The 12,778-nt window shown below is 40.0% G+C and overlaps 1 protein-coding gene and 1 pseudogene across 2 annotated transcripts in view; one reads left to right on the forward strand and one right to left on the reverse strand.

Moving 5' to 3' along the window:
* The window catches only part of OTOGL (otogelin like), a 198,944-nt gene that overhangs the window by 87,693 nt on the left and 98,473 nt on the right, over window positions 1–12,778 (reverse strand). For both annotated transcript variants that reach the window (XM_053584139.1, XM_053584138.1), the window contains one exon: window positions 168–317. In XM_053584139.1, coding sequence (XP_053440114.1) covers window positions 168–317 — 150 coding nt within the window. The remainder of the gene's footprint in view (window positions 1–167; window positions 318–12,778) is intronic.
* Window positions 9,738–10,712, forward strand: LOC128582456 (tumor susceptibility gene 101 protein-like; annotated as a pseudogene).

The following is a 12,778-nucleotide window of genomic DNA, read 5'->3' on the forward strand; positions in this document are numbered from 1 at the left end:
GGGATAAAGTCGAAAAGACCTGCACACAAACTCAGGAAAGTTCTTTCTCATAGAAAAATGTTGTCTGGTTCTCAAAGGAAATCATTGATCATTTTCTTTCCATCAAACATCAAAAGGTAAATATAACTTTGTTTATTGCATCTCTCGTGAAGATTAACTTGACCTACCTTCCACTGTGGTCCAACTTTGATATGAATAGTGGTCTTCTTGTCCCAAAGAATAGTGATATCTTTCTCTGGAAAGTGCACCACTATGTAGTACCCAGCCTTCCAAAGCTGGTAGGTAGGTTTATTTTCCAGAAAAAAACCAGATCGTTTCTTTAGAAAAAAAAATTGAAAAGAAAAAAATGAATAACATGTTCTCTAACCAAAATGTATCAAATTAATTAAGTTAATATCTGCAAATAACTATGTACTAGTTTTATTGACTGACCATGTCTTCTCTGAATTCTGTAAGAAAAGACAAAATAAGTGCACACAATAGAAAATACACAAAATTGCCAACCAGACACAAAGCTGCAGATGGCTCAACATGGACAAAAGGGCAAAGAAAGAAAGTATTTTCGTTATATGTGAAAAAGAGCACAAATGAGGGATGAACACAGAGGGCAGTAAGGGCACCGGTGCTGAATCAGAAATTCTACATCTGAGATGAATAAGTATCACAGTGACCTGATTGTGAGAGAGTCTCTAGCAGAGAGAAATTTGGTGCTGCTCATGTTTCTACAAGGAAATAGTCTACTGACTTCACCACGTATTTATGGAAAACTGGAATTATTGTGTTCACTAGGAGATACTGCCTTCACAATCCTGCTGAAGAGAAGCCATAAAGTATTAATACCACCTTTAAGGAAAAAATGTGAAAGTTCTCAATTTAATAAAGAAAAAAATCATGTTCTGAGCTCGCTAAGATCCATTTTAAGAATGAATCTTCTATCTGTGAAATTGTGAAGAAGGGAAAAGAAATTCACACTAGTTTTGCTATAGTACCTCATACTGAAAAATTTACAGCCACTGGGCATGGTGGTGCTTAGTTAAGATGGAAAAGGCCTTCAATGTGTGGGTGGAAGACATGAACAGAAACATGTTCCAACTGATGCAACTCAGTTCAGTACTATCCACAGTTTTGGGCATCCACTGGGGGGCTTGAAACGTATGCACTGTGAATAAAGGGAGCAACTATGTGTATTTACACGTGTGTGGAAGAGAGAGAGGGTGGGGGGATAAATTAACATCGAAGGGGCTTAGAAGGGCTTCTTGCAAAAGGTGAGAATATGAACTGATCTCTGGGAGGTTACACATAGGTATGTATAGAAGCTTGGGGAAAAGAATGGATAAAACATCCATCCAAACAAAAGAATTGGGTTAAAGAAAGACTTAGGGGAGTTTGGAACAGCTGAGCAAGATGGCGGATGAGAAACAGCTTCGTTGCAACTGGTCACAGTGAGTCTGGGGAGACAAGACTCCAGGAATCTCTGGCTCGTAGGATCTGCCTATTATCATCCCTTTGAGGACACAGGGAGTCAGCAAGAGACTTCTGGACCCCAAGAGGGGGACAAAAGCAGTGGAAAATTGGCAAGTGGTTGCGTGTGCTCATTCAGTCTAATCCCACTGGCAGCTGTAAGTACAGCAGCAGTGAGATTGCAAACTGGAAAGGCCTTACCTGTGAGCTGTTTTGGTTTTTTTGGACTTGGGACTCAGTTGAACTGCCTTGGGAGAAGAGTGTGGAGAACTTTGGGCGTTGTCTAGGGCCCCAGACTGAGCTGCTGAGCTGGAGGGAGCTAATAATGTTTGGCTGTAGGCTGTGCAGAGCCATAGTGAGAGAACTGCCTTGGCAAGCTCCGCCCTCAGGTCGCAGAACAAAGATCCAGGCAAGCTAGTAATCTAGTGACTGAGCAGCCCAAAGGCGAAGACTGAGCCGCCTTACAGCCTTAACCCTCAGGGGCAGAGTGAGATGGTTTTTGGCACTCTTGGTAAGTGGATAGCCACTTCAGCAGGGATCCCAGTGACAAGCACTTTCCTGGGAAAGCTTCTGCCTAGCCAAGTTTAGCAGTTTAAAGTGCCTTTTAAGAGAGCTGAGGAGAGATTTAGGTTCTCCACCCTGCGGGGCTTCAGAAATTAGCAGAGGCATCCAGTAGTATGATTATGTATTATTATTATTAGTATTATTATGTATTAGTATTATTATGATTAACATCTCATCCCCCAGAAGATCACCTATTGCCCAGACAATATTCAGCAAGATATATATGCTGCTTTGTTTTTGGTTTTATTTTTATTTTTGTTTTTTTTGGGTTTTTTTTTTTTTTTGGTTGTTGTTGTTGTTTTGTTTTTTAATTTCAACCTTTTCCCTATAGATTTCTCTCTTTTTTTTTGTTTCTTTCTCCATTTTTCTACTTTAAATATATTTTCCCATTGTTGCCTTTTTCAATAATCAGAACTTCATTTTTGTTAGTGTTTCTACCCCCATTATTTGGTTTTTCCCCTAATCTTATCCCATAAAGTTTTCTGTTTGCCTGTTTTGGTTTATAGCATTTTTATCTTTCCTCTCTACTTGGGGGGGAGGGGTACTGTTTTCAAAGAGCCTAGCAAAGAGCTTCTGACCTCAAGGGAACCACTCAACCCAGCTTCTGACCTCAAGGGAACCACCCAACCCTCAAGGGAACTACCCAACCCAGGATCCCCAGAGGTTGGGGGTCTTTTAAGGTTGGGTCAAAGTACCCTACTGTACACCTATATTTCTCTGTCTCCCTCTTTCTGTGCCTCTCTTCTTTTTGTCAATATTCCCTTTTACCCACCCACCCCCTTTCTCTTTTTTCTTTTCTTTCTTTTTCCTTTTTTTTTTTTTTATCCCTTCTTGCTCTTCAATCTTCTCATCCTTCTGGTCCTGTACCAAAAGCACTCATCTACACCCTAGTCCAGAGGCATGGCAACTTAAAGATCAAAATGAAGTGAAAGGAAAATCAGGGCAAGGAAACAGATAAAAGAAATCACTCATGAGAAAAAATAAGCAGAAAACTCCTGGCAACATGAAGAACCAGTCCAGAGCAAACACTCCCGCCCCAAGGGACTGTGTGGTAGCTATGGCAGAGGATTCTACCTACAAAGAAATGTTAGAAATGAAAGAAAGGAAATTTAGAATACACATGATGAAAATAGTGAAGGAAATGATGGAAACAATGAAGGAAACTGCCAAAAAAGTGGAAAATAACCAAAAGGAAATCCAAAAACAGAATCAAATAAGATATGAATGATATGAAGAATGTAGAAAAGATATAGCAGAACTCAAGAACTGAAGCACTCAATTAGGGAACTTAAGAATGCAATAGAAAGTATCAACAACAGATTAGAACATGCAGAAGAAAATATCTCAGAGGTAAAGGACAAAGCTCTTGAGATACATCAGATAGTTAAAGAGGCAGAAAAGAAGAGAGAGAAAGCAGAATGTTCACTGACAAAATTATGGGTCTTTATGAAGTATTCAAACATATGAGTGATAGGCATTCCAGAAGGGGAAGAAGAATGCCCCAGGGGAATGAAAGCCATGCTAGAAATGAAATGAAAATTTCATAAATGAAAATTTCCCAAATATCACCAAAGATTCTGACACGCTCCTTTCAGAGGGATACTGGACCTCAGGTAGCCTCAACTCTAACTGAGCTTCTCCAAGACACATTGTAATGAACCTGTCCAAAGTCAAGACAAAAGACAAGACTCTTCAAGCTGCCAGGACTAAGCACCAGTTGACCTACAGGGGCAAATCCATCAGAGTGACTGCAGAGGTCTCTAATGAAACTTTCCAAACAAGAAGACAATGGTCATCTACCTTTAATCTACTTAAACAGAACAATTTCCAGCCCAGAATTCTATATCCTACTAAGCTAAGCTTTAAAATTGACAGAGAAATCAAGTCATTTACTGATATACAAACATTGAGGAAATTTGCTACAAGACCAGCTCTAGAGGAAATACTTCAACCTGTTCTACACACTGACCATCACAATGGATCAGCACCAAAGTAAGAACTCAGCAATTAAAGAAGAGAACCTAACTTCCACACTGATGCAAAAGATAAAAACAAGCAATGGACTCTCACAAAATACGATAAATAGAAAACTACCATACTTATCAATTATCTCAGTAAATGTTAATGGCTTGAATTCCCCATTGAAGAGGCATAGCTAGGTTAACTGGATTAAAAAACACAAGCCCTCCATTTGCTGCCTGCAGGAAACATACTTAGCTTCAAAAGACAAATTAAAACTCAGAGTTAAAGGTTGAAAGACAATTTTTCAGACAAATAAAATTCACAAGAAAAGAGAAGTTGCAATCTTATTTTCAGATACACATAGATTTAAAGCACCTAAAGCCAAAAAGACAAAGATGGTCACTTTATATTGGTCATGGGAAATATACAACAAGAAGACATTTCAATTCTAAATATTTGTACACCCAATTTAAATGCTCCCAGATTCTTGAAACAGACCTTACTCAGACTGAGTAATATGATATCTGATAATACCATAATAACAGGTGACTTTAACACTCCTCTTACAGAGATGGACAGATCCTCTAAACAGAAATTAAACAAAGATATAAGGGACTTAAAAGAGACCCTAGAACAATTGTGCTTGATAGACAGATATAGAACACTCCATCCCAAAGATAAAGAATATACATTCTCTTCATTGCACCGTGGAACATTTTCCAAAATTGATCGTATTCTGGACCACAAAACAATCCTCAACAGAATAAAAAGAAATGAAATTATCCCTTGCATCTTCTCAGACCACAAGGCACTAAAGATGGAACTAAACTCCAACAAAAATGTTCATCCCCACACAAAGACATGGAAATTAAACAAGCTTCTGTTGAATGACAGTTGGGTGCAGGAAGAAATAAAACAGGAAATCATTAACTACCTTGAACTTAACAATAATGACAACACAAGCTACCAAAACTTGTGTGATACTGCAAAAAGCAGTTTTAAGAGGAAAATTTATCGCTTTAGATGCCTACATTAGAAAAACAGAAAGAGAGTTCATCAACAAACTCACAAGCCATCTTATGGAATTGGAAACAGAAGAACAATCTAAGCCTAAACCCAGAAGGAAAGAAATATCCAAAATCAAATCAGAGATCAAAGAAATTGAAAACAAAAGAATCATTCAGAAAATTAATGGAACAAGAAGTTGGTTTTTTGAAAAAATAAATAAAATAGATAAGCCTTTGGCAAGACTAACTAGAAATAGAAAAGTAAAATCTCTAGTAACCTCAATCAGAAATGATAAAGGGGAAATAACAACTGATCCCACAGAGATACAAGACATCATCTCTGAATACTACCAGAAACTCTATGCCCAGAAATTTGACAACGTGAAGGAAATGGATCAATATTTGGAATCACTGGACTTAGCCAGGAAAAAATAGAGCTCCTGAACAAACCAATTCCAAGCACTGAGATTAAAGAAACCATTAAAAAATCTTCCAAAAAAAAAAAAAAATGCCCTGGTCCAGATGGCTTCACATGAGAATTCTATCAAACCTTAAAGGAAGAGCTTATTTCCGTACTGCAGAAATTATTCCAAAAACTTGAAGAGGAAGAAATCTTCCCCAACATGTTCTATGAAGCAAACATCACCCTGATACCAAAACCAGAAAAAGACCCAATTAAAAAGGAGAATTTCAGACCAATTTCACTCATGAATATAGATGCAAAAATTCTCAACAAAATCCTAAACAATAGAATACAGCTTATCATCAGGAAAGTCATACATCATGATCAAGTATGCTTCATCCCAGGGATGCAAGGCTGGTTAAACATACACAAGTCCGTAAACGTTATCCACCATATTAACAGAAGCAAAAATAAAGACCATATGATCCTCTCAATAGATGGAGAAAAAGCATTCGATAAAATCCACCAACCTTTTCTAATTAGAACACTCAAGAGTATAGACATACATGGCACATTTCTGAAACTGGTTGAAGCTATCTATGACAAACCCACAGCTAATATTTTACTGAATGGAGTAAAACTGAAAGCTTTTCCTCTTAGAACTGGAACCAGACAAGGTTGTCCTCTGTCACCCTTACTATTCAACATAGTGCTGGAAGTTCTAGCCAACAACAACAAAAATAAACAAATGGGACTTCATTAAACTGAAAAGATTCTGTACATCTAAGGAGACAACAACCAAAGCAAATAGACAACCTACACAATGGAAAAGGATATTTGCATATTTTGAATCAGACAAAAGCTTGATAACTAGGATCTATAGAGAACTCAAATTAATCCACATGAAAAAAGCCAACAATCCCATATATCAATGGGCAAGAGACATGAATAGAACCTTCTCTAAAGAAGACAGACGAATGGCTAACAGACATATGAAAAAATGTTCATCATCCCTATCTACTGGAGAAATGCAAATCAAAACCACCCTGAGATACCATCTAACCCCAGTGAGAATGGCCCACATCACAAAATCTCAAAACTGCAAATGCTGATGCGGATGTGGAGAAAAGGGAATACTTTTACACTGCTGGTGGGACTGCAAACTAGTACAACCTTTTTGGAAGGACGTATGGAGAAACCTCAAAGCACTCAAGCTAGACCTCCCATTTGATCCTGCAATCCCATTACTGGGCATGTACCCAGAAGGAAAAGAATCCTTTTATCATAAGGATACTTGCACTAGACTGTTTATTGCAGCTCAATTTACAATCGCCAAAATGTGGAAACAGCCTAAATGCGCACCAACCCAGGAATGGATTAACAAGCTGTGGTATATGTACACCATGGAATACTATTCAGCCATTAAAAAAAAAACGGAGACTTTACATCCTTTGCATTAACCTGGATGGAAGTGGAACACATTATTCTTAGTAAAGCATCACAAGAACGGAGAAGCATGAATCCTATGTACTCAATTTTGATATAAGGACAATTAATGACAATTAAGGACATGGTGGGGGTGGGGGAAGGGGAGAGCAGAGAGAGAAAGAAGGAGGAAGGGGCGGGGAACGGAAGAGCAGAGAGAGGGAAGGAGGGAGGGGGGTGGGCCTTGGTGTGTGACATGTTTTGGGGGCAAGACAGGATTGCAAGAGGGACTTTGCCTAACAAATGCAATCAGTGTAACCTGGCTTATTGTACCCTCAATGAATCCCCAACAATAAAAAAATAATAATATATATAATTAAAAAATAAAAATAAAGACTTAGGAGCAGGAAAGTGAAGATTTGTTCAGAACTAAGGAGAGCACCAAAACCCTACAGCACGGTAACTTTTGCAAACAAGTTACCCGTAAGGAATAAATATCACATGTGCAAAATGTAGTCAATAAAGCCTTCTGAACAGGGAAGTGACAAATCATCTTTGTATCTTAAAAGACAATAATTTATGTAGTATAAAGGATAAAAGCGGGACGAAATTAGAGATGGAACACATTGGGAAATTTTACAGAACCTTCATGATATAGTGAGAATATGCAATATTCTCACTGAGCAAGGGCTGTATTCTAAACATAGTCACATGGAATCTGACATTGAAATGAACTCACATAATGACTTCAAAAACACATGATTATATCAAAGTAAGGAAAACAAATTTAGCCAGAAGTAGAATGAAAATTGTGAAGGAGATATGATTTTGGTTATGTTTCTCCTTTAAGTAGTAAGAAAAGCATAATTGGAAAATCCTTTGTACAATAGACTTTATAATAAATACTTCAAAGGGAAAATGAAATAAATGTAGTCATATCCATAAGGAATTTTCAGTGTCCTACCCAAATTCATGCTTAAAATACGTAATACACATATTGTGCAGAACATTATATATGGGTAATACACATATTGTGCAGAACATTATATATTGGACATAACTATCAATGCTGTTACCTGGCTCTCCCTAAGCTTATCCTTCCTCTTCAGAATCCCTGACTTTCATTGACTAAGCTCCAACTATCCTGGCCTTGTTTCTGCTCTTCATATTAACCTAAGATTGTTCCCATCTCGAGTCCTATGTACTTGGCATTTCTCCTGCTGGGAACTCTCCTCTCCCAGCTGTTGGTGCAATTGCCTCATTCCTACCAACTGCAACCCCTGTGCTTCTACCTCAGTGAGGCCTCCCCTGATTGCCCACCTCGATGGAGCTCTCATCCCTAAAACAGTCCAGGCTAGTGGGCATCTGGACAGTGCGATGGCAGGGTTTTATGCTTACAGAAGTGGCCCACTTTGGGGTTTAGTGCTCTGAAGCTGCCATCTTGGAACTCATAATTTTACCTTTGAACTAATGGTCTGTCAGTGAAATCCAAGGTAATAAAGAAGCATATGCCAGGCAGGGTGTGGGAGCCTTGACTCACGACCCCCGATTTCTGCTCCCCTTCTGGGGGTGAATTCGCAGCTGCCTGCTTCCCTGCTGCCACCCAGAGACCCCTGCTATGCTCCACCCACAGGGCAGAGCAGCTGGGTTTGGGCTCAGGCACCCAAGCGTCAGGTTGAAGTTAGGGCAAGGCGCTCGGCACTGAGTCTGCACTCGCCCTAGGAGAGCTCCTATGCCCCAGTGAACATGGCATTAAATAATACACTTTAGAAGAGACCATGCAAGAAAAAAAAAAAAAAAACAGATTTTTTTTTTTGCAGTTTTAAACAAGGGGTCCCACGTTTTCATTTTGCACCTGAATTGTGTGGCCTGCCCTGCTCCCAAATTTTTCTCTGCAATAGAATTTTATAAATTTCTGAACTCTTCAGTATCTTTTTATTATCTGATTTGTCTTTGTAATGTTTGTCTTCTGCTCACAACCTGGTTCTGCATCAGTTATCCTGGGATGCAAAATCACTTCTATTTGTCTGTAGACATAGAACCTCATTTGACAAGACAGTTTACTACAAGAAGAAAAATCCTCTTCAGTGATAAGGAATTGCTATAATACTTACTTTTCAGGTCAATAATATTTCTCATTAGAAAAGGGAGGTATTAAGAATTGTCCAAATTAAAGACCACCTCTTCAGATAAGAATTACAGCATTTTGTATGTAGGCGGGGGGCTGGGGGGGCTGGTCACTTGGTGTGTGCTTGTGTGGGGCGGCTTGGGGCAGCCCTGAAGCAACTGACCCTCTGCCTGCAGGGACAAGAGTCTCGAGGCGGACGTCATGGCGGTGTCGGAGAGCCAGCTCAAGAAAATGGCATCCAAGTTGTGGAGGGCCCTTATACAATGTATCGATCAGGCACAAAAACAGGATGGCGGAGGCGTACTTTAGGAAACCTGCTTGCAGGCTGCGCCCTGGCAACAACCTTGCCGCCCGTGCCCTTTACGCTCATTGGAGAGATATCTAGGTCAAGAAACTGCAATAACAGGATGTGTCCTAGAGTATATATACAGAGTGCTGTAAACAAGGTTAGAGAGAGCTTTTCCATCCTGCTCTCCCCGGACAAGGTAGAGAGCTTTTCCATCCTGCTCTCCAAGGACAAAGAGAGGGCTTTTCCATCCTGCTCTCCCCGGACAAGGTAGAGAGCTTTTCCATCCTGCTCTCCAAGGACAAAGAGAGGGCTTTTCCATCCTGCTCTCCCCGGACAAGGTAGAGAGCTTTTCCATCCTGCTCTCCAAGGACAAAGAGAGGGCTTTTCCATCCTGCTCTCCCCGGACAAGCTGCTTGCCCCCGATAATAAACCTGCTGAAAGCTGTTTGCGTTGATGTGTTCGTCCCTGCTGGCCGGCGGCCGAGCGACACCGACACAAGTGTTTAATGATGGCAGTTCCAGGGAACTAATGAACCTCACTGGGACAATTCCTGTGCCTTATAGAGGTAACACATATAATATTCTGATATGCCTATGGCTGCTACCCATATAATCCCCCTATCTGTTTTGTTAAGCCTACTAGTTCAATGACTATTAAAACAGGAAAGCATGTTGATGCAAATGGCAAGATATATCTTCCTTATCTACATGAGTGGAAACATCCGCAGTCAGACTTATTGGGACTTATTCAGGTCATGATTGTGGTATTTGGATACAACCTCCAGTCTTTTCTCGTCCCACTCTTTCAGCATCCTATCCACCATACCAAGCAACAGGGCCACCAAATACTTCCTACATGCCAGGCATGCCAAGTGGAATCTCTGCATATCCATCTGGATACCCTCCCAATCCCAGTGGTTACCCGGGTTGTTCTTACCCACCTGGTGGCTCATATCCTGCCACAAAAAGTTCCCAATACCCTTCCCAGCCTCCTGTGACCACTTTTGGTCCCAGTAGAGATGGCACAATCAGTGAGGACACCATCCGAGCCTCTCTCATCTCAGCAGTCAGTGACAAATTGAGATGGAGGATGAAGGAAGAAATGGATCGTGCCCAAGCAGAGCTCAATGCCTTGAAACGAACAGAGGAAGACCTGAAAAAAGGTCACCAGAAACTGGAAGAGATGGTTACTCGTTTAGATCAAGAAGTAGCTGAGGTTGATAAAAACATAGAACTTTTGAAAAAGAAGGATGAAGAACTCAGTTCTGCTCTGGAGAAAATGGAAAATCTGAAAACAATGACATTGATGAAGTTGTCATTCCCACAGCCCCACTATACAAACAGATTTTAAATCTATGCAGAGGAAAATGTAATTGAAGACACTATCTTTTACCTGGGAGAAGCCTTAAGGCAAGGAGTAATAGACCTGGATGTCTTCCTGAAGAGTTCGCCGCCCCGCACCCCAGCCATCTAGTGTCTGCCGCGCCTCTCGGCCCAGTAGATCTCACCAAAATGCCATCTCAGATGGAGCACACCATGGAAACCATGATGTTCACGTTTCACAGATTTGCTGGGGATAAAGGCTACTTAACAAAGGAGGACCTCAGAGTGCTCATGGAGAAGAAGTTCCGGGATTTTTGGAAAATCAAAAAGACCATCTGGCCTTAGACAAAATAATGAAGGACCTGGACCAGTGCTGAGATGGCAAAGTGGGCTTCCAGAGCTGTTTTTCCCTAATTGCGGGCCTCACCATTGTGTGCAACGACTATTTTGTAGTACACATGAAACAGAAGGGAAAGAAGTAGGCAGCACCGAGCAATTACTCTGCCCTGAAAAGTGTTCTCTCAGAGGATTGCTTCAAACATCTGCCCCACAGCTTCTCCCTACATAAGGATTTCATGAGCAGATCAGGATCCTTAGAATAGATACAAATAAAATCCAACTCCCATTTGTCAAGCAGAGAAGAAAAAGTTAATTAAATGCCAAATGAGCTTTTGTTTTTTACATTGTTTGCATCTGCTTGCCCTCAATAAACATAATCCTTTTTTTAGTTCCAAATTAAAAAAAAAAAAAAAGAATTACAGCATTTTAAACAAACTCCAAGGATGCTAAGAAAGGTATCTTAGAAATGTAAAGAAGTAAAACATTTTTAAAATATAGCTTGAAAAAATTAACAAGAGATTTCTATTTTATATGTTTGATACAAAGCAAAATCATAATTGTGTGTTCCTGTAAAAAATAACAGACCTTTTTTCCTTCCCATGGATGGGCAATCCATCTAGCATAAAATAATACTTTCAGTTTTTATGTTTGAGAAAAAAATAGCAGCAGGAGATTTGCTAAGGTCAAATCATTTTTATGACTTTTCTTGATCTTACTTCATACTTCACAACCTGCACATAGTTGAAAACTGGAAGTTGACAGTTACACCGATCTGTATTTATCACTTCAAAACTGGGTCAAACTCTGTTTATAAAAGTATTTACTATTTCCTTCTCAAGTTTTTTTAAACATATTGTTCTTGGAGAATTTATAGAGAATCTTCACCTATAAAAGGAATATTTAGCTGATGGTTACACCAAACTGCTATAACCACTTTAAAAATACATCGACATGACTGAAGAAACTCCATTTTGCCCAAAGTTTGATTGCTGCCCCAGCTCGCCACCGTGGTTCTGATGGAGACACAGCCATGTTCTAGGACAACTGTTCTCAAATTGTAGTGTGACAGAAATTTAGGTACCATTAAAAATACCAATTTCACTTTCAACATCAGCCATTCCAGTTACTGAGACAGGGCCCAGAAACCAGCACTTAATAACAATTGCAGATGATTTTAATGAAAAAGATTTACAGACTGAACTTAGAGAAACACTGTTCTCAAAATCTCAGAGAAGTCACTTTTCAAAGGCCACTTGTCAGATCATGCACTTTCTAACTCCAACATTTCTTTCCTGACACATGAGGCTCGAAAACCTTGCAACATTCAAGAGCCTACGTGGCCTGAACCTGGCCCCCTCATCTACTGCCCTGGCCCACGTGCCCCCTGCCTTACGGCTGGTCAAATGTGCCCCCTCAGTCTCTCTGCCTCCATCCACTCTCCCGTAGATTGTGCTTCAGCCAATCTAAACCACTTGCAATTATCTGAACATCGATTTCATCTTTCCACTCTGCTCCTTTGAGAGGGATTATTCCTCTGTAAGGATTGCCATCTTACTCCCTCTGTTCATCTGGCTAATTCCTAGTCATCCTTTAAGACTCAGTCCAAACAGTTTCATGCACAGCTTGTCTTTTGGGCCTTCAAAAATAAGGAGGGTAAAGAGGAGAAAGCCTTTCCTTGAAATACATTATTTCATATTTTCATTTCACCCACCCTCAGATTTTAAAATCATTCCAAATTTGGGAAATATCTGCTGCTCAGACAGATTAAGTAAAATGTAAATTTCCCCAGAGTGAGACAACTAGCAGGTGTTAGAACAGAGGCTCTGAATCAGCCCCGACTAACTCTAAACTCCATGCTTTTAACAAATACCCTTGTAG

The sequence above is a fragment of the Nycticebus coucang genome, chromosome 3 (assembly GCF_027406575.1).
Source record: "Nycticebus coucang isolate mNycCou1 chromosome 3, mNycCou1.pri, whole genome shotgun sequence".
NCBI classification, from domain to species: Eukaryota; Metazoa; Chordata; class Mammalia; order Primates; family Lorisidae; genus Nycticebus; species Nycticebus coucang.